At 42.3% G+C, this 22,209-nt stretch overlaps 1 protein-coding gene across 2 annotated transcripts; it reads right to left on the reverse strand.

Annotated features, from left to right (window-relative positions):
- Nucleotides 1-2,283: 2,283 nt before the first annotated feature.
- LOC132830353 (cytochrome P450 2D14-like) lies at nucleotides 2,284-20,575 on the reverse strand. 2 transcript variants are annotated; one of them, XM_060847997.1, is made up of 9 exons: nucleotides 20,313-20,575; nucleotides 18,717-18,885; nucleotides 13,960-14,112; nucleotides 12,765-12,925; nucleotides 10,911-11,084; nucleotides 7,029-7,170; nucleotides 4,762-4,949; nucleotides 3,749-3,890; nucleotides 2,284-3,236 (listed from the first exon to the last, which is right to left on the reverse strand). In XM_060847997.1, the coding sequence occupies exons 1-9, from the start codon at nucleotides 20,517-20,519 to the stop codon at nucleotides 3,055-3,057; spliced, it is 1,518 nt and encodes a 505-aa protein (XP_060703980.1). In that variant the 5' UTR covers nucleotides 20,520-20,575; the 3' UTR covers nucleotides 2,284-3,054. The 2 variants fall into 2 exon arrangements, with proteins under 2 accessions (XP_060703980.1, XP_060703981.1); XM_060847998.1 differs by lacking the exon at nucleotides 10,911-11,084.
- Between the last annotated feature and the right edge of the window lie 1,634 nt (nucleotides 20,576-22,209).

The raw sequence follows: 22,209 nt of genomic DNA on the forward strand, positions 1-22,209 counted from the left end.
GATCTGGTTCAGTGTGTATGCACTGAGGACAAACCTGGAGATTGCATTCTTTATGTTAGGAAGACAATAGTGTGTTGGTACTGTCACTCGAGTAGTAATCCAGAGGCCCAGAGTAATGTTTTGAGAGCATGGTTTCAAATCCCACCACAGTAGCTGGTAGAATTTGGGATATAAAGCTGGTCTCAATATGACAACTATCACTGATAACTATAAAAACCCACTTGCTTCACTTTGGAAGGAAAGTCAGCTGCATCTCACTCCAGGCCCACTGCAATGCTGTTGAGTCTGAATTGTCCTTGTGAGTTACTCAGTTCAAGGGCAGTCAGAAATGAGGGACAAGAATCAAAGAATCCATACAGTGCAGAAAGAGGTAATTAGGCCCATCAAGTCTGCACCAACCCTCCAAAGAGCATCCAACCCAAACCCCTTACATTTCCAGGGCTAACACACCCAGCTTGGGCACAATGGGCAATTTAGCATGGCCAATCTACCCAACTTGCATGTCTTTAGACTCTGGGAGGAAACCTGTATAGACAGGGGTAAGAACGTGTAAACTCCACACAGACATCATCCAAGGCTGGAATTGAACCTGGGTCCCGGGGGCTGTGAGGCAGCAGTGTTAACCATTGAACCACCATGTTACCCAAGCAAATGCTGGCCTGGTTGGTGATGACCATTATCTGTGCATGAATTTTTAAACAATTGACCTGGAGCTCACAAATTTCCCAATCCGCATTCCAGACAGGCCTGAAGAGAAAATTTCCCTTTAGTTTCTTTGTACTAATGTGCATTTATATTTGTTCACGTGAATATTTAGTGACTTCAAGACAGAAGTTTAGCTTCCCTAATATGCATGTCATTGTGGCAAATTAATGACTTTTAAGTAGGAAATATTTTTGTGGAATTTGTAATCAGTTGATTAATATGACACATAATTCAGTATAATAAAGTTTATCTGATGATAACGCACTGAGAATTAATGCTTGTTTTTTACGTTGCTCCTACAGTGCCTCTATTTCTGTATATGCCTGCACAATAGGAACACTGGGATCAGGATTCTAATCATATTCTTTCTGATTATAGTTAGAAATCACACAACACCAGGTTATAGTCCAATTTGGAAGCACTAGCTTTCAGAGCACTGTTCCTTCATCAGGTAGCTCTGGAGCAGGACCATAAGAGAGAATTTATAGCAAACGATTTCAGTGTCATTCAACTGAAATGATATATTGAACAAACCTAGATTGCTGCTGTTAAGTCTTTCATCTTTTAGAATGGGTTGCAGGTCTCGGTTCATTAATACATATATCCCAGAACTTTTTTTAAGTCACAGTCTTGAGATAACTTAAGGTTTTATAAAGAAAATGACATTTCTGCTCAGACAATGTATTAAAGATGTGAGGTTAGAGTCTGTATGTATCCCAATCTTGAGTCAGATTGGTTCTATTCCCAAAGTAAGAACTTACAAAATGCTACAGGGATTGCCTGCATTTGTGCGCTTTTTGAGCAAAATACATGTATCTGCAAATACAATTCTGCAAATGCAACTTCACCCCGTAGATTTATATGTGTGTGCATGTGCATGCGAGAGGTAGTGAGTATGTGCACATGAGACCCTTTCACAAGCTTATACTCCATCTCACTCACTCACACACATTTCACCAAGCATGCACACACACACACACAAACACACACTGTCTTACACACACGCACATGGGCGATTCTTGTATAATGTTGTTCTTTGAAGCTCTGCCACTGAATTATTGTGTTGGTATTTTGTATGATTTTCTCTCTTTCAAGTTTGTAGTGAGACATTATTGATGACTCAATAGATTCTTTCATCCAAATTATTACAAGTCTGCAGCTTCCCTTCTTATCAGAAGTAGCTTCCTTGTTCCATTTGTCCTTAACTGTCTGTTGAAGACATAGCTTTCCTGTGATTAATTCATTAAATTCTTCTGCAGGCCAATCACTTGTCCTTTGTGGCAATAAAGTATCCAGTTTAATCAAGCAGTTTTGTTCACATAGTTTTGACTCCCAGGAACAGCTAATTTCCTTTCTGTGATGCCCAACATGATAAAGTGCAAAAATAAAAACTTATGATCTATCAAGCCAGGTTTCACCATGAGATCTGATTTGTCCAAGATTTTTAGCAGCTGGTATCATCACCAAAGTTCCTTCAATAGCACTTGCCAAAACCATGATTTCTGGAAGGCCAGGCCAGCAGATGCATGGAAACACCACCATTTGTAAGCTACACTCAAAGCAACGCAAAACACTGACTTAAAACTATATCATCCATTCCTTTATTGTTGCTGGATTAATAACTTGTAACTCCCTTCTGGGTGGCACTACAGCAACGGTTCAAAGAGGCAGCTTATAATACTCAGGGTAATAAGAGCTAGGGAGCAAACATTAGCCTTCACATCCCATGGATACGAATAAGAGTATTTATCCACGGATTTGTACTCCCCCTGCCATTGACACCAACCTTCATTCCTCTTTACACTGGAGTAATGTTGTGAACCCATTGTCCTTACACACCATCACACTGAGTTGGCTGCTTTTCATTTGCTGGTAGCACAGTTTCGATTTAGCTTCATGTGGAGAGGGTCAGGCTTATACTGGGGCAGGTGGAGTCCTGCACTAATTCATCACTAATGTTGGATTACTCCAGGTTATAGTCCTGGTATGGTATGATTTTTAACTTGGTTCAGCCTAGGCTAACACTGGCACCTCCACACATTGTTGAAATTGGGCTGCAAAAATCCAAAGTTGGCAAAGATGGATCTCCAAAATCCAAAACAAATAGAAAAATTGCACAATTCCTCATAAAACTAGATTGTCAACATTAGGCACATTATCATTTGTGAATCTATGAATGAATTGTTCAAAGAAAAAACAAAAACAATCAATCAAAGTGGTTTGGTTTCACATATAAATAACACGAGTAATTAGGAATTTAAGTACAATTTATACTAGGGGGGTCAGAAAAACAATTAGTGAGGGGATCAGTTTGAAGCCTCACTGCTCTAGAGGCCCCCCACCCCCATCTTATCTGAGTTTAACACACAGGCGATAAGGACGTGGACTCAGGGTGATTCCGAATTTGGATTCAGTGTAGTTTGGTCTTGGCTCATTTTCTGGGAGATGGAATGTGAACTGTTGGAGCATGGAGGTGAAGAACAGGAAGAGCTCAGTCTTTGCCAGCTGTTCCCCCAGGCACACACGGCGACCTGCAGAGAGAGGAGCAAAGAGCGGTCAAGTCAGCAGGTGAGAGAACGGAAGGTCACCGTGGGGTCACACTGATTAAACAACTTTTGGAAAGGGTGTCTTCAGTTCATTGCACAAAATGACTTTCTGAACTTTATAATAAAGAAGTCACATGCTCAGCAGAGAAAACTAATATCTACTTCCATCCATTTTTAAATCCAAGTTCCCAAAGAATAACAATATATAACAAAACCTACATCACAATAGCAATCAGTACTTTAAATACCCAATGTCCCTCTGATAGCATCCCACCCAATCTCCAAGAAATCAACTTTTCTCAACACTAAGTAAATATTATCTTTATTTTTATTCAATTGATATAGAATTAACCCTTTCAAAACTGGTCACCCACAGGAGGATTTCAAGATTGACATTAAATTTACGGGATTTTCCACATCATCTTTGAGGTGAACCCTACATTAAGATGGTCACCATTATTTCAGTACGGTTAATGCTTCCTGGAGTTGTACGTTACCTGCAGAGAATGGGATGAAGGCTTCTGGCTTCACAAAGCCCCCCGCTGAGTTGAGGAAGTGACCCGGATTAAACTGGTGTGGAGTCGACCAAACATTCTCATCAAACAAGGCGGAGGACAGATTTGGGATGATCATCGTTCCCTACGCCATTAAAATAGAGTCATTAATCAAGAATATGGTTGTAATCAGCCATCAGAGCAATAAGGAAGCGGCCACTCCTGTAGCTGGGAGGGAGATATTGACCCCTCTGGGTTAAAGAACATTACCCCCAGTTGCAGACTGTTAATAACTATTGGATGACATGAAGATTTTGTTTTGCACATGAGTGGTTAGAAACTGGGGCACACTGCCTAAGAGTTTATTGGAGGCAGATTCAATCATGACTTTCAAAAGCGAACTGCATCTGAATCAGATGAGGCAGTTGAGCAAGGACTGGATGGTGAGACTATTTTGAGTTTCTCCTACCCTTGAATACTTTGGCCTGACAGACTGCATCCATTCTGTCATTCGACCATTATGCTATCTCAATTAACCAGTCAAAATGATCATAAGCAAATTAAACCATTAGCCAAGTTTAAGCCTCTTAAAGGAGCACTGTAATACAAATCTATCCTCAAAAAGGAATGAATTTAAACTAGAATGACATTGCTAGGGCTGATGGTATACTCAAACCCCAGTGGGGCCCACTCAGAAGACTTCAAGTGCATCAGTGTGCTCCCATTCCTGAGATACACGGACACAGATGTACCAACAGAAGAGAAACAGTGGTTGGGTCTAATGAGCCCTGCTATCATTATATCCTCACCTTCCCATTATAGATATCTGTACTCAGTTCCTTAAGTAACAAGGAGCTGCTCGGCTCAGTGAGAATCCTCGCTTTCCTCACTTTAAGGTATCAGTGGAATGTTCATAATTAATAATTGCATTTGGTGAGGAGTTGTAACTTCAAAGAGTAACAGATCTTGGCAACAGAAGCTGGGCCTACATATTTGAAATGAATTCCACACCATACCTTAGGGATTGTGTAGCCCATGACCTCTGTATCTCTGTATGTTTGATGAGGAACTGAAATGGGAGTAATATTTCCCGCCCGTTGGATTTCATGGATAACGGCATTAGTGTACGGCATTTCCTCACGATCATCCAACGCTGGCTTTCTCTCCTTCCCAATGACACTGTCAATCTCCTCCTGAACTTTAGCTACAGAGACAGAGGAAAACAAATGTTGACAATCATCTCAAGTGCTGATGTAATGTCGAAGCTGCAAGACATCAATTCATACACAATTAGGTGGTAAATAGCAACGCAATGGATGACTTTGGTTTGATCATGAGTAAGAACTCCAAAAGTACTGTGCACATTTTTAATTTGTGTTTTCCACAAGTGGGTTTTAGGGCAAAAAATGACTGTGATTGAAAATTAATTGGCTGTCTGTAGACATATCAATGGAATGTAATACTTAACACAACTTCAAAGAGACGGGACAGTTTTCTCTTGTGTCTAGAAAGGTAATGAAGCTAACAATCCCTTACTCAACAGCAAGCCAGCTCTCTGTAGATTATGACCCAATCTGTTACATTGAAGTTGCCAAGGGCATTGGTGAGGCCTCTTCTGGAGTACTGCATCCAGTTCTGGTCTCCCTCTTATCGAAAGGATGTTATTAAGCTGGAGGGGGGGGTTCAGAAAAGATTTACCTGGACTTGCCAGGTATGGGACATTTAGGTCATAAGGAAAGGCTGGATAGGCTGGCCCTTTCTTTCACTGGAGGGTTGAAGGTTGAGACGTGACCTTATAGAGATCTGTAAAATCATGAGGGGCTTAGATATGATGAATAGCAAAGGTCTTTGCCTTAGGTAGGGGAGTTCAAATTAGAGGGCATAATTGTAAGGTTGAGGTGAAAGATTTAAAAGTCATGAAGGAAAATTTCCGCACGAGGGTGGTTCATATTTGGAAGTGGTAGATGCAGGTACAGTTACAACACTTAAAAGACATTTAGACAGATACATGCGTAGGAGAGCTTTCGAGGGATAAGGGCTAAATGTAGTTTTGTTCTGTATCACCCCTCAATTTAAAGCTATGTCCCTTCATGCTATCCATCACTATCTGAGGAAAAAGAATCTCAGGTGTCCACTCTATCTGACCGTCTGATTATCTTATATGTTTCAAGTAAGTCACCTCTCAACCTTCTTCTCTCTAATGAAAACAGCCTCAAGTCCCTCAGCCTTTCCTTGTAAGACCTCCCCTCCATACCAGGCAACATCCTAGTAAATCTCCTCTGAACCCTTTCCAAAGCTTCCACATCCTTCCTATAATGCGGTGACCAGAACTGTATGCAGTACTCCAAATGTGGCCTTACTAATGTCTTGTACAGCTGAAGCATGACCTTGTGGATCCGAAACTCAATTGCCCTTCCAACAAGTACCAACACATCATATGCCTTCTTAACAACCTTATCAACCTGGGTGGCAACTTTCAGAGATTTATGCATCAGGACGCTGAGATCTCTCTATTCATCTACACTGCCAAGATTTTTACCATTAGCCCAGTACTCTGCATTCCTGTTACTTCTTCCACAGTGAACTACCTCCCCTTTCTGCATTAAACTCCATTTGCCACTTCTCAGCCCAGCCCTGCATCTTAAATACATCCCTCTGTAACCTACAACATCCTTAAGCACCATCCACAACTCTACCTACCTTATTGTCATCCGCAAATTTACTAACCCATCCTTCTGCGCCCACCTCCAGATCATTTATAAAAATGACAAACGGCAGTGGCCCCAAAACAGATCCTTGCAGCACACCATTGGTAACTGAGCTCCAGGATGAACATTTCCCCATTAACCACCACCCTCTGTCTTCTTTCAGCCAGCCAATTTCTGATCCAAACCGCTAAATCACCTTCAATCCTAAAACTCTACTTTATGCAATAGCCTATCATGTGTAACTTTATCAAATGCCTTACTGAAGTCCAAATACACCACATGTACCGTTTTACCTTCATTGATCTGTTTTGGCACCTTCTCAAAGAACTCAGTAAGGTTAGTGATGCACAATCTACCCTTCACAAACCGTGTTGACTATCCACAATCAAATTATTCCTTTTTAGGATTTATAATAATCTCTTATAACCTTTTCCAACACCTTACCCACAACCAAAGTAAGGCTCACTGGCCTATCATTACCAGGGTTGTCCCGAATCCCCTTCTTAAACACATTTGCTATCCTCCAGGAATGCAGAGTAGCCCAGGCTTTGACTCTGAGACAGGGACACACTTACATTGCACATCTGGATGGAGAACCATGAAGAGTAGACCCCAGCGCAGGGTGGTGGAGGTGCTCTCAGTTCCAGCAGCAAAGAGGTCTATAGCTGTCCCTAACAAATTGGATTTCAGAAAACTTGTCTTGGGATCATGCTTCATCTGAATGTGCAACATAAGGATTTAAATATCAGTCATAAAAACATAATGAATTAAAGAGAGCCAAAATATTCCTGTTAACCCATGTCTTTACACATTTTTTAGATAGAACATGGAACATTACAGACCCCTTTGGCACTCGATGCTGCACCAACCTGTGGAACCAATCTGAAGCCCATCTACCCTACACTATTCCATTTTCATCCATATGCCTATCCACTGACCATTTAACTGCCCTTAAAGTTGGCGAGTCTACTACTGTTGCAGACAGGGCATTCCACACCCCCACTACTCTCCAAGTAAAAAGGCTATCTCTGAAATCTGTCCTATATCTATCACCCCTCAATTTAAAGCTATGTCACTTTGTGGGAGCCATCACCATCCTCAGAATAAGGCTCCCACTGTCCATCTTATCTAACCCTCTGATTATCTTATGTCACAATTAAGTCACCTCTCAACCTTCTTCTCTCTAACGAAAACAGCCTCAAGTCCCTCAATCTTTCCTCGTAAGGCCTTCCCTCTATATCAGGCAACATCCTAGTAAATCTCCTATGAACCCTTGCCAAAGTTTCCACATCCTTCCTATAATGCAGTGACCAGAACTGTACGCAATACTCCAAGTGCGGCCACACCAGAGTTTTGTACAGCTGCAAATGATCTCATGGTTCCAAACTTCATCTCTCTACTAATAAAAGCTAACGCACCATATGCCTTCTTAACAGCCCTATCAACCTAGATGGCAACTTTGAGGGATCCATATACATGCACACTGAGATCTCTCTCTGCTTATCTGCACTGTCAAGAATCTTACCATTCACTCAGTACTCTGCATTCCTGTTACACCTTCCAAAGTGATTCACTTCACACTTTTCTGCATTAAGCTCTATTCGTCATCTCTCAGTCCAGCTCTGCAGCTTATCCACGTCCCTCTGTAACCGACAACATCTTTTGGCACTATCCACAACTGTACCGACCTTAGTGTCGCCTGCAAATTTACTAACCCATCCTTCTACGCCCTCGTCCAGGTCGTTTATAAAAATGACAAACAGCAGTGGACCCTTGAGGTACACCACTAGTAAGTGAATTCCAAGCTGAACATGTCCCATCAACCACCACCCTCTGTCTTCTTTCAGCTAGCCAATTTCTGACCCGAACTGCTAAATCGCCCTCAGTCCAAAGCCTCTATATTTTGTGCAGTAACCTACCGTGGGGAACCTTATCAAATGCCTTACTGAAATCCATATACACCACATCCACAGCTTTACCCTCATCCACCTGTGTGGTCACCTTCTCAAAAAACTCAATAAGGTTTGTGAGGCACGACCAACCCTTCACGAAACATGTTGACTATCCCTAATCAACTTATTCCTATCGTGATGATTATAAATCCTCTCTCTCTCTGATAACCTTTTCCAACACTTTACCCACAACTGAAATAAGGCTCACTGCTCTATAATTACCAGGATTGTCTCTCCTCCCCTTGAACAAAGGGACAATGTTTGCAATCTTCCAGTCTTCTGGTACTATTCCTGTAGGCAATGATGACAAAGATCAAAGCCAAAGGCTCGGCAATCTCTTCCTTAGCTTCCCAGGAAATCCGAGGATAAATCCCATCTAGCTCAGGTTATTTATCTATTTTCACACTTTCCAGAATTCTTAACACTTCCTCCTTGTGAACCTCAATCCCATCTAGATTAGTAGCTTGTTTCTAATTAGTAGCTTAATCTTACCCTAGTCGTTCTTTTATCCCTTATATACCTATAGAAAGCTTTAGAGTTCTCCCTGATCTTATCCATCAACAGCTTCTCATGTCCCCTCCTTGCTCATCTTAGCCCTCTCTTTAGGTCTTTCCTGGCTACCCTGTAAGTCTCAAATTGCTCTAACTGAGCCTTCATGTCTCATCCTAACATAAGCCGCCTTCTTCTTCTTGACATGAGATTCAACTTCCTTAGTAAACCACAGCTCCTGCACTTGACAACTTCCTCCATGTCTGACAGGTCCATACTTATCAAGGAAGCACAGTCGCTGTTCCTTGATTAAGCTTCACATTTCAATTGTGCCCATCCACTGCAGTTTCCTTCCCTATCCTATGCATCCTAAATCTTGTCTAATCACATCGTAATTGCCTTCCCCCTAGCTGTAGCTCATGCCCTCCAGTTTATACCTATCCCTTTCCATCGCTAAATGTAACCTAATCGTGGTCACTATCACTAAAGTGCTCACCTACCTCCAAATCTAACACCCGGTCAGATTCATTACCCAGTACCAAATCCAATGTGGCCTTGTCCCTTGTTGGCCTATGTAACGTACTGTCAGAAAACCATCCTGCACACAATGGACAAAAACTCGGCCATCTAAAGTACTTGAACTATAGTATCCCCAGTTAATATTTGGGAAGATGAATTCCCACATAACAACTACCCTGTCACTCTCATTCCCATCAAGAATCATCTTTTGTCTCCTTTCCTCTCCATCTCTGGAACTATTCAGAGGTCTACAGAAAACTCCCAACACAGTGACCTCTCCTTTCCTGTTTCTAATCTCAGCCCATACTACCTCAGTTGACGAGTCCGCAAACGTCCTTTCTGCAGCTGTAATACTGTCCTTGACTAACAATGCCACACCCCCACTTCCTTTACCGCCTTCTCTGATCTTACTGAAACATCTAAATCCCGGAACCTGCAACAACCATTCCTGTCCATGCTCTACCCATGCCTCTGAAATGGCCACAACATCGAAATCCCAGGAACTGACATGCTGCAAGGTCACCCACCTTATTTCAGATGCTCCTGGCATTGAAGTAGACACACTTCAAATCAACCTTTTGCATGCCGGTGCCCTCTTGTGACCCTGAAATCTTATTTCGGACCTCCCTATTCTCAACCTCCTCTATACTTGAACTACAATTTAGCTTCCCATCTCCCGGCTGAATTAATTTAAACCCACCCAAAGAGCATTAGCAGGATCCTTCCCCCCAAGTTATTGGTACCCCTCTAGTTCAGGTGAAGACCATCCTGTTTGTAGAGGTACCAATTATCCAGGTGTTCAAAACCCTGCTTCCTGTACCATCCCTGTAGCCACGCGTTCAACTCCTCTCTCTCCCTATTCCTTGCTTCGCTAGCACGTGGCACGGGTAACAAACCAGAGATAACAACTCCATTTGTCCTAGCTCTTAGCTTCCACCATAGCTCCCTGAATTTCTGCCTTCAATCCCATCTCTCTTCGTTGTATGTTGTCAGTGCCTACATTGGTGCCATGGCTTGGGGCTGCTCCCCCTCCCCAGCAAGAATCCCAAAAACACGATCAGAGACAGTTTTTGTTTGCAGTTTCTGAAACAACTCCATCTTTTCTGTGGGACTGGATTTTGGAACTCAGACTGTGAGATGTGAGGGCCACTCATTCCCAAGTTGTACAAAGATTTTACCCAGATTAATCTGATTTTAGGTGGTTTGGCAGATTCCCCTGGTGTGCCAGCAGGTTCCTGCACTATCTGCTTTGGTACTGAGCCCTCTATCAGGTTGGTTTCTGATTCAGTTGCTGAACTTGGATCAGTACTCTTTGCAATAGAATTAGGATTATATATTATTAAGTACAATATGTAGGGAGGAGGGAAATCTATGCTGGTCTCTGATAATTGACTAAACAATGCACTGACTCCCCCCACCCTCACATAACCTCAGAAAATAATTTAAAACACATCCGCACATCTCTACCCCTAACACAGTGCAGAATCCATTACAAACCTTCTCCTGCTCAGCTAAGAAAGCATCTATGAAGTCCCTGGTCTCATCAGGGGGGCATAATTCTTCATGCTTCGTGACAATGTTCTGAAAGAATTGGACGAGGACCCTTTGATTTTTGAATATCTTCTGGTGTGGACCCGGGAGGTTGCGAATAAAAGGGAATGAGTTCAGCAGCTGCGGTGAACACAGAGTTTGGAATTAAACATATTCTCTTCTGTAGCACCTTCCTGATTGCATGGTCAATGTCAGACAGAAACTGCTCTGACGAGTCTTACTGTACTGAAAACCTTAAGGGTGTTTCTCTCTCCACTGATGATTGGCAGCCCTACCAAACATCAAACCAAAACTCTGGGTTCGCTACGTAGATAACACCTTTGTCATCACAAAACGAAACAAGATAGAAGAGACATTTAACATCATCAACAACACCCTCACAGGCATAAAGTTCACCAAGGAGGAAGAAACTGACAACAAACTCGCATTTCTGGATGTCACAGTAGAAAGAAAGGACAAGGGAGAACTACAAACCTGCTTATACAGATAACCGACAAACACTGACCAAATACTCAACTACACCAGCAACCATCCCAACACACACAAACGAAGCTGTATCAGAACACTATTCCAATGAGCCACCACACACTGCAGCACAGACGAACTTCGAAAAACAGAGCAGAACCACCTATACGACGTATTCAAGAAGAACGGATACTCAAAAAATACAGTGCACAGATTCCTCAAGAACAAACCACGACAAGCAGACAAATCACAGCCAGAAACCCTAACCACTTTACCATACATCAAAGAAGTTTCAGAAATGACAGCCAGGCTGCTGAGACCTCTCGGAATCCTAGTAGCACACAAACCCACCAACACTCTCAAACAAAAACTGACAAACTTAAAAGACCCAGTACAACCAATGGACAAAACCAACATCATCTACAAAATTCCATGTAAGGACTGCCACAAACACTACGTAGGACAAACAGGAAGAAAGTTAGCCACCAGGATACACGAACACCAGCTAGCCACAAAAAGACACGACCCTCTCTCCCTCATAGCCCTACACACGGATGAAAAAAAACCATTTCGACTGGAACAACACATCTATCCTGGGACAGGCTAAGCAAAGACATGCCAGAGAATTCCTAGAGGCCTGGCACTCCAACCATAATGCCGTAAACAAACACATAGATCTAGATGCCATCTATCAACACCCCAGAAAACCAACAGGAAATGACATCACCACAAACCCCAGGCACCCCATCCAGGAGAAAGATATAAATAGAAAGCAGGAGACAACAGCTTTGCTTCACTTGGAGGTCACCACTGATGATGTTACCTAGCCAGGTAATGAAACGTCTGGATATCAAACCTACAGCTCAGCGAGCAAACCTACACCCTAAACCTCAACCGGAGCTACAAACCTTCACAAACCTTACATTAATAAGTTTGTATGGCGAGCAAACGGTTAACCCAAGTCCACACCCGCTCGATGTGTGTCGCCAGATGAGACATGGAGGGACGTGGCCAAGCATGTTCTTAGTTAGAAGTCTGCTTCTCCGGTAAGATTTTTAGAAATTTCCCCATTAAACTGTAACATTCCGAAAACTGAAAAATTCCAAATTCCGAAAAACAGCTGGTCCCAAGCATTTTGGATAAAGGATCTTGTACTTGTACTGGGCCTTTCATCAGAACGAGTTCCCAAGTCATTGCAGTATTTCCTCTAAAAATAGAGATTTATCACTGTCTTAAACCGAGACTCCACCTTGGTTTTGCTCCATATGAGATTGGAAATGACGTTCAAAATCCTACAACACACAGTTTCCAAATATACTTGTGGATCTGACTTACCTGACCCCAAAATCCACCTTCTAAAGCCAAATCCTCTGAGAGATAGTGAAGGAATTTATGGAATTTTTCATCTTGATAGTCAAATCGTTCTCCAAAGATGATTGAGCAGATAATGTTTGAGGTTGCATTGTTTAGACTGATGTGTGGGTCAAAAGGGAGACCTGAGGAAAAAAAGTGTCACTTGTGAATGTTCCAAGTCAAGATGCTAGCAGCTCTCATAGTTACCAATCGTACAGAGGGATTTTAGTAACTGCTGCGGGCTGGTGTTCAATTCAAAATTGAATCTATTAAATCCCAGCCACTGCTTGCCCTCCTTAGAAAAATGATCTGCTCTGAAACGAGGTACAACTACTTTGAGAGAGTTTATAACACATGAATGAGAATAGCTGCAGTGCAGTTTGAGGCCATTCATCCCATCATGTCTGTACTCTCTCTCTGTAAAAGGAAATCACCTGGTCCTACTTCCAACTTTCTCCCATTGCACTGTAAATATTTGCACCAGATAATTGTCCTCTTGTCTTTTGTAGATCGTGTGAGATCACAAGATGAGAGGAAATAGAAGGGGCAGGCCACTCGTCCTCTTGTTCTTGCTCTGTCAATCAATCAGGTCACAGCTAATCTGTTGTGGCCTTAACTCTAATTTCTTGCCTGCTCCCCGTAACATTTGGACTCCCGTATAGATCAAAACTCAACCTTGAGTATGTTGAATTTCCCCACCTCCATCACTCGCTGGGGAAGAAGAGAACGTTAACCTACTTTTGGCTCTTCAGAAGAACCTCATCAGGTACTCACGGATAAAGTTCTCCTTACCTTTTTAATTTCCAAACCTCCAACTCCATAACTCATTACCAAATCTCTGCTCCCATTGGCCTGGACAGCGGCAGTGTCTGTGCACACATTCTGATCAACAACAGCCTTCAGGAACTACAAACAGACCCAGCACCAGGGTCCCACAAACTAAGGCAGTGCTTTAGAAACTTCAAGGGATGATGGTGCCACCTGGAAAACCATTCTGGGACAATCTATCAGATCACTGATATTCCTGACAATCAGTTTGTTTTATATTAACGTCAGGGGGGGATCTTGGACATGTGTTGCTAAATTCCTGTGGAATTTTAATACGTGCATAAAGTGTTGGTACATCTCCACAACAGCTCATGGATCTTCCATGTCCTCGAAAATATCAATTCCTTACCTTTTGCATTTTCAAATTGTTTGTTTAAAAATTTAGCTTCCTCCAGGATTCTTGCCTCCAGAGATCTCTTCCCAAGCCCAAGGTTTCTCAGTGTCGAAAGTGAAAACCTTCTCTGTTCCCTCCACCAAGGGCCATACCTTGCGAAGACAATACCTACAGCATTACAACAGAAAGATGGTGATTTTTATTTACAACTTTCTGTGGTATTGCATAATGGACAATGTCTTCCAGAGAATCTTTCAAGAAGAGATGAGGAATGAGCAGCTAAATGGCACAACAATGTTCCTTTCACCATAATGTTATTCATTGAGATCTGGTCCACTCACCAACGGTCATGAAAAATAGAAAAAGAGCATTTTAAAAGTTGACACTGTGAAGTAAAGAAGAACTTGTAAGTGATTAAATTCCTAATGGTGAGGAGGCCACTGCTTTTGGTGCAATAGATTTGATCACTTTCAGCAGGTTAACAATGCAAAATCACTTATCAAAATCCATTAAATAGATCACCTCCATTATGAAGGAAAATCCAGTAAAATGAACAAGAAAAGAAGCTTTATGACGGTTGTTAGCTCTGTGGGGTTGCATGATGATTGGGAGCATGCATTCTGCTCAGTTGTTTTAAAGTCATAGAGCTAAAACCATCAAAACAGACCCTTCATTTCAACTCTTCCATACTGACCAGATAATATAAGGAGGAGAAAGTGAGGACTGCAGAAGCTGTACAGAATCCAATAGTGTGGTGCTGGAAAAGCACAGCTGGTCAGGTAGCATCCGAGGAGCAGGAGAATCGATGTTTCGAGCATTAACTCTTCATCGGGAATCAGCCCTATTCCTGATGATGAGCTTATTCATGAAATGTCAACCCTACTTCTCCTCGGATACTGCCTGACAGCTATCCTTTTCCAGCACCACACTCTTCGACACAGATAATACAAGTGTTTGCCTCGATTCTGGGTCAATCATTACTGTCTTGCCTTCAACTATGAAGTGATTTTACACAGTGCACCTTCAATATTACATGTCAAACTCTAGATGCTAAGAGGTAGTAACCTACCAACTCTCAATAGGTGTGAAACCATACTTAAGAACAATGGACAAGCTGACTGTGTGTGTGTGTGTGTGTGTGTGTGTGTGTGTGTGTGTGTGTGTGTGTGAAGGAATCAGAGCCTTTTATGTAAATATGTCTTCCATAGCCAACAGAAGGTTCTCCAGGTCAGGTGACTATATTCCATCTCATGAGGAAGTGCCAAAATGATGATTCCAATCCATTCTGCAGGAAGGCTGGATGACATTTTGTGAGGAATTTCTCAGCTTTTGATCAACTTTACAATTCCTCTGCAATTCTAATTGAAAAAGAAAGGAGCCTCTTCCTTCCTGAAAGATTTCTAACCAGGAGATATATCTGGGATTGCACTAGCTAATATGAGACTATCAACTCGCTTGTCTCCAGAAGCAGATCCTGTCGTAGCTGACTCTTAATTTCCGATGTGGCACTTTTCTGATAGTTGAGAGCAGGATTCTTCAATCAGCCAATTTGTCTGATCAGTGCTAACGAAGAAGTGCCACATGATGAAGGAGTGGTGCAAGTTCCAGGATTTTCAATTTTAAGGGATGGTCTGACAGGGCTTTCATTATTATGAAGATGTGGGTGTACTATCCCTTTAAGAGAGTAAACACTAGCAGTGACAGCACCAAGTCTTCTCAATAAGACACAATGTGACATGTGCTCCAGCTCCTGAAGTAATTGGTTGCCTGGAAACGACAAAACAGATTTGAATACCCTGAAAAAAATACCAAATTTCAATTAAGTTTGAATTGAGTATATTGACAATCTTAAAAGCCAATGACGCAATCCAATGCTATAAGACCAGGGAAACTTGAACAGTTGGGAGGAGAACTGCCACCAGACCAACAGCTGTAGACCCTGGGTGAACTCTGGAGAGGCGGCATGGTGGCACAGTAGTTAGCACTGCTGCCTCACAGCGCCAGGGACCTGGGTTCAATTCCCGCCTCAGGCGACTGACTGTGTGGAGTTTGCACGTTCTCCCCGTGTCTGCGTGGGTTTCCTCCGGGTGCTCCGGTTTCCTCCCACAGTCCAAAGATGTGCGGGTCAGGTGAATTGGCCATGCTAAATTGCCCCTAGTGTTAGGTAAGGGGTATATGTAGGGGTATGGGAGGGTTGCGCTTCGGCGGGTCGGTGTGGACTTGTTGGGCCGAAGGGCCTGTTTCCACACTGTAAGTAATCTAATAAACTTCGACACTGACTTGGGGAGCAAATCTACTGAAGATAAAGAGAAGATTTGACTGCTGGCTGGTTTTAAAATTTGAATTTTCCAGTAAATCTTAAATGGGAGTTTTATCGGACTAGTATTGTAGAAGGGGAGGTAAAGATAGGAGGTGTAAATAGTGAGTTAATTATTCTCTGCTTTACTTTAAAGAAATAAAGTTGTTAATTTTTATTTTAAGTAGTTCTTGGCTTCTCAAATTTTCACAGATTACTGCACGGGATAAATCTTCTTTGTGTTACTGTTTTAAATTAAGCAGGAGGGTTTACTCAGTGTCATAACAACATAGTGTTCCTGATGATCTGGCCCAAGAGCATTGGGAACAGTCAACCTGAATGTCCAGGAAAATTCAGCAGTGAGGGAAACAGGTAAGGTTTAACAAATATCAGTGAGCCAGCTGTAATAACAATGTGACCTCAGTAATCTTATGTTGTACAAAGAGGTTAGCCCCTTCACAAATCTGGACATATTGCTCTGTAACCGTACCATCATGTATGGTGTAACAATAAACGTATGTTAACAGTTACAAAGACTCCTGGCCTCAATTGGTATCAAGACCCAAGCAATGCACAGTAGAGCACAATGAAAGCACCTCTGAAATGAACCACTGCTTGGTTTGGCTGGGGTCCCAATACAAAAGGTGGCAGCTCTGTACATAGCTGGCACCAATAAAGAGTACTGCCCTCGGATTGGCTGGGGAGTTTCCTTCCTTCTGGTGGGGACTCTCTTTGCTGACATCTGGTAATTTAGAGTCATACAGCATGGAAACAGACAGTGCACGTCGACCAGCTGCCTGCACTTGGCTTATATCCCTCCAATTCATGTGCTTATCCAAATGTCTTTTAAATGTTGTCACTGCACCACTTCCTCTGGCAGTTCATTCCACACATGAAGCACCCTGTGTAAAAAAGCTGCCCCTCATGTCCATTCTAAATCTTTCTCCTCTCACCCCAAAAATACCCCCCTAATTTTGAACTTCCCCATCCTAGGGAAAAGACTCTAGTCATTCACCTTGGAAAGGCCCCTCATAATTTTATAAACCTCTATAAAGGTCAACCCCTCAATGTTCTAGCAAAAATAAAATTCCCAGTCTTTCCAGTCTATTTTTATGTCTCAAACCCTCCATTCCCAGCAACATCCTGGTAATTTTTTTCTGAACCCTCTCCAGTTTAATAATATCCTTCCTTTAACAGGGCAACCAGAGCTGTACGCAGTACTGCAGAACCATGTTTCTGCACATGAAATGGTCAAACGTTTGGGTGAATTGTGACAACCAGTTTGGGGCAGGTTTTCCACTTACACAGTATAGGATTCCTTCATGTTTGTGAAGATCATTCAGGACTTGAATTTTTATCGCCTTGCAATATCCATGTACTTATTTAACACTGCTACTCTATTTATCAATTTACCCACGTAGACATCTGCACTGTAGCACTCTGTCATGACAATCTACACCTGGCACTATTGTGTGAATCAATATTCACTGAACTTATAAGCTCAACAGCTTTTGGATGTAGGTATGCTCGCTGAGCTGGAAGGTTTATTTCCAGAGAAGGCAGGAAAATGGATTATCAGATTAGCCAATGATCTCAGTGAATGGCAGGGCAGATTCAATGGCTGATTTCTGCCCCTTTTCTTAGAGTTAATGCTGTATTTCCACTTTTGAAGATTAAAGCTGGAATGACTCTGTTTCCTGGGGAATCACTTGGACTGAGATTCTCCCTGGTCTTGGAGGTCACGTTGTCCAGCTTCTCCAGAACAGAACTGTCAGGATTGGCACTGAAAGCCTTTTCAGGGACAATGTTCTCCATTGAGTAAGAGTCTAAGGTATTTCTTAATCCACTCACAGATTTCTGTCTTCAGGGACAATTACCCCAGTTGCCCTCTTTGAGGGAGCTGATTTAGTTGCTGCTAGGCATGTTGTTTTCTGGCTTCCTTTATGCATCTCTCTCACAGGATTTCAGCGATGGTGCAACATTAAAACTCATGCTGAGACTTTACTCTGCTAGTTCTGAGGACATCTAGGTTTTGTTGCTGGGGGCTGCAAGTACCTCATGTGGGCTGTCCATTTGGCTGTAGAAACTGACTCCATTTCAGGCCAATTCTCCAACTAATCAGCAATCCCCTTCCCACACACAAGGAGTATAGATTTGTTGATGGTGGCACACAGAGTATCCAAAAGGGATGGATAACATTCTGCATCAGAGAATTCAGAGAATCTAGACTTAAGTATTTACACTGAAACCAGTATTGGAGTGGTTTGATGAATAATACATTTGAATTTACCGAAACCAGTCCCCCAGACACACCAAGACCCAACTCCTCTGGAGATTTTAGCATCCATTCCCACGGATACAGTGGGATACTGAATGTCCTGCAGATTGCCCAATGGAAGGAAGCAGAAGCTGTAAAACAATTCCCAACCTATTTCCCAGGATTTCTGTGGCTGTCTCTAAAACCTGCAACATTTACCTTCCCCTATCATCTTAACGATTTCGTCATACACTGCAAACTGTGGCCGGTCGGCAAAGTCTTCCGATTTCTTCACCAGCGCCTCTTTTAGGGTTTTGTAGCCGTTTAGTATCACTGTGTTGGTCCATCCGAACTGTACACTCACCACATCGCCATATTCCTTCCACAGCTTAAAACATAATAAAGAGAAACATGAGTTAACTAGGCAAAAGGGGAAGGTATCATTTTGACTTTCTCACTGGCCACATGTGGGTCAGATAACAACATGGGTCAGCGCAGAATGATTTCAAACACAGAGAGTCGCCCACAGCCCTGGTCTGCTGAGGTGGGTTTGGGCCTCAATATGTCAGGCTTCCCAGTCACATTCCGAGGCTGGTGTTATGTTTGTTGTGTACAGCGAATGTTGCACTGGTTAATGCAATCACCCATCAACTGATTAATACTGAGAAATACTTAAATACTGTAACCACACACACACACCACTGAACACATCCTTTAGTATCCTTCAATGGATACTAAAGAAACAAAAGACTTGGTTCTGGGCTGGCAGCTAAGAATATAGCAGCAACTAACACTTTTCCCCAGTCACCACCCAGTGAATCAAATTAAAATAGCTTTAAAATCTGGAACGGTATAGCCAATTTTCTCTACACGTCTTTGCATTTGTTTTTCATAAGATGAAAACACACACAAAGCAATGCACTAAAGCTAGAATTCAAGCATATATTATGGCAGTCATGTAGTTAACTTAGTGTTGCAATGTATGCCCGGGATCATGTTACAAAGCTCCAGTAACAGATAATGGTAGTGGATTGTGATAGGTTAGTTAAATCACTGGGAGATGAGCTAATGCTGAAGATCATGTGTTGTAATGTGATAGGTTAAGTGTGATGGAGGGAACCAGTTTGACAGATGATGATTAGTTTAGAGAGGCAAAGCAAGCCACCATTATTAGCTATGCTAATGTTATCTGATAAGCATGGAACCAACAAATTGGAGGAGAACAAAGCGCTTGTGGAGAGTCGGGGAGATATTTTGTTGACTCCCACAGCTTTGATTTTACTAGATTTAAATTTGTGCAGGATTTCTGCATCTCCTGGTAATTTTTTTTACAGAACATTGAGTAATTCTTTCACAATATCTGTTGCAAAACCATTTCAGGAACACAAAATGGGATCAGAATAAACAACGTTCACCCCACAATTTCTTTTTGCTCCCTCTACTCAATGTCAATCTCTTTTAAATTAAGTTTCCAAAATAACTTGTTTGGAGATGCTGGTGTTGGACTGGGGAGTACAAAGTTAAAAATCACACAACATCAGGTTATAGTCCAACAGGTTTATTTGGAAGCACTAGCTTTCGGAGCACTGCTCCTTCAGCCACTTGATGAAGGAGCGGTGATTCGAAAGCTAGTGCTTCCAAATAAACCTGTTGGACTATAACCTGATGTTGTGTGATTTTTTTAAGCCATATTAACTTATTAGACAAATTCATCACACTTTGTCAGATAAATTGCAGGCTATCGTGAACTCCTAGTTCCAGGACACAATGGATCTCTCTCACTCACTCTCCGCTGTCTGACCATTTGTGCTTTACCTTGGCAAACGATAAGTGGGGGCTGTTCCAGTTCACTTGAAAAATGTTCCCAATGAAAGGCAAACCCCAGGGCCCAGGAGGGTAGTTCTGACCCTTGCGTCTCTTCATGAAGTCAAAGACCAGGGCAAACACCATGAAGAACAAGGCCAGCATAGAGAATCTGTCAAACACTGAGGTGAAAAATCTGGGAAAAGCTGAGAGCTCCATTTTTCCCAGAGACAAACTCTTGTCCAGCAGCCAGAGATCAAATTCCACCCCGCTCTGTCAGCTGACAATGAGCGAGGCTGCTGGGGATTTTAGTGGGAGTGGTTCCCCAATCTCATTTAACACTCTACATGTTGTGACAAGGCTGACTTCAATCACAGTCAGAGTTTGTACAGAAAAGAACTCTGTCAACGTAAATTAGAAACAAAATAGTTCTTAAAAGCAATTTCTCTTAAAACAAGAACAATCTTTACTTCTGTGCCTAAAACCCTTTCATTTGTCTTGGCTTTAATTTGCAAACCACAGCTGGATCTGCAATCACCAGAAAAAGGGGCGGTGAAATGTTTCGATCCCTTTCATTGGTTAACCGTTCTTTTACACTCGTATTGCAAACTCTCTACATACTTTCCTTAAAAGGATACTAAAGAAACAAAAGACTTGGTTCTGGGCAGGCAGCTAAGAATACAGCAGCAACTCACAATTTTCCCCAGTCACCACCCACCCTGGTTATCATCCAGTGAATCAAATTACAGTAACCTGAAAACCCGGAAAAGTGCAGCAAACTTTCTTTGCATGTCCTTGCATTTGTTTTTCAAAAGGTGAAAACACACACACACACACACACAGCAGTACACTAAAGCGAGCATTCAAGCAGATATCTGTAGCCAAACCATTTCAGGAACACAAAATGGGATCAGAATGAACAAGGTTCACCCCATAATTTCTTCTTTCGCCATCTACTCAATGTCAATCTGTTTTAAATTTAGATTAGATAACTTAGAGTTATCTGTAAACAGGCCCTTTGGCCCAATAATCCACACTGACCCACTGAAGTGCAACCCACCCATACCCTTACACCTAACACTATGGGCCATTTAGCACGGCCAATTCACCTAACCAGCACATCTTTAGACTGTGGGAGAAAACCCACGCAGACACAGGGAGAATGTGCAAACTCCACACAGACAGTCGCCTGAGACAGGAATTGAACCCAGGTCTCTAATGCTGTGAGGTAGCAGTGCTAACCACTGTGCCACCGGAATGTATTAGACAAATACAAAAGAAAGCTAAAGTGAATAGACTGTTTGGCTGTTATTCCAGTTTCTGTTGTTGGTAGTTTGTAATACTGGGAGCCTGGATCAGGAAAACAGCTTTCGGAGGAAACATGAAGATGATGTGTTGCAAGATAATTTTTTAAGTTCTACATAACTGGTTGACCATAGTTTCATTCTTGTGAACCATGGAGACCTCTCACATAGGTTAAGAAATCAAAACATGTATGTTGCTATGACACACATGAAAAGAGTTTAAATTGCTTGGCATGTAAGTACTGTAGATGTCTTTACTGAAATAGTTCCTGCTGGACTAGGTTAACTCATTGGAAAAAGTGATAAGATCGCCGTTAAATGAAATGGAAAGACGTGTTATGGTAAAGGGCTGAGGCAAGATGTGAAGACGATCACTTAAGTTGCGAGTGTTCGTTTGATCTTGAATTAATTTCTTGAAAAATTGGTGGAACCAGGTTCAACAATAAATTTCAAATGAAATTGGGCAGATACGCGAAGGAAGGTTTGCAGGAGGATGGCGAGACGGCTAGCATGGAGATGATAGGGCCGAATTGGTTCCCTCTGTTGCGTCAATCTTCCTGTGGCCCCTCGAAGCAAGGAGGGTGCTTGCCACAGAGTGGGGGCCT

This window comes from Hemiscyllium ocellatum, chromosome 31, assembly GCF_020745735.1.
Source record: "Hemiscyllium ocellatum isolate sHemOce1 chromosome 31, sHemOce1.pat.X.cur, whole genome shotgun sequence".
In the NCBI taxonomy this organism is placed as follows: Eukaryota; Metazoa; Chordata; class Chondrichthyes; order Orectolobiformes; family Hemiscylliidae; genus Hemiscyllium; species Hemiscyllium ocellatum.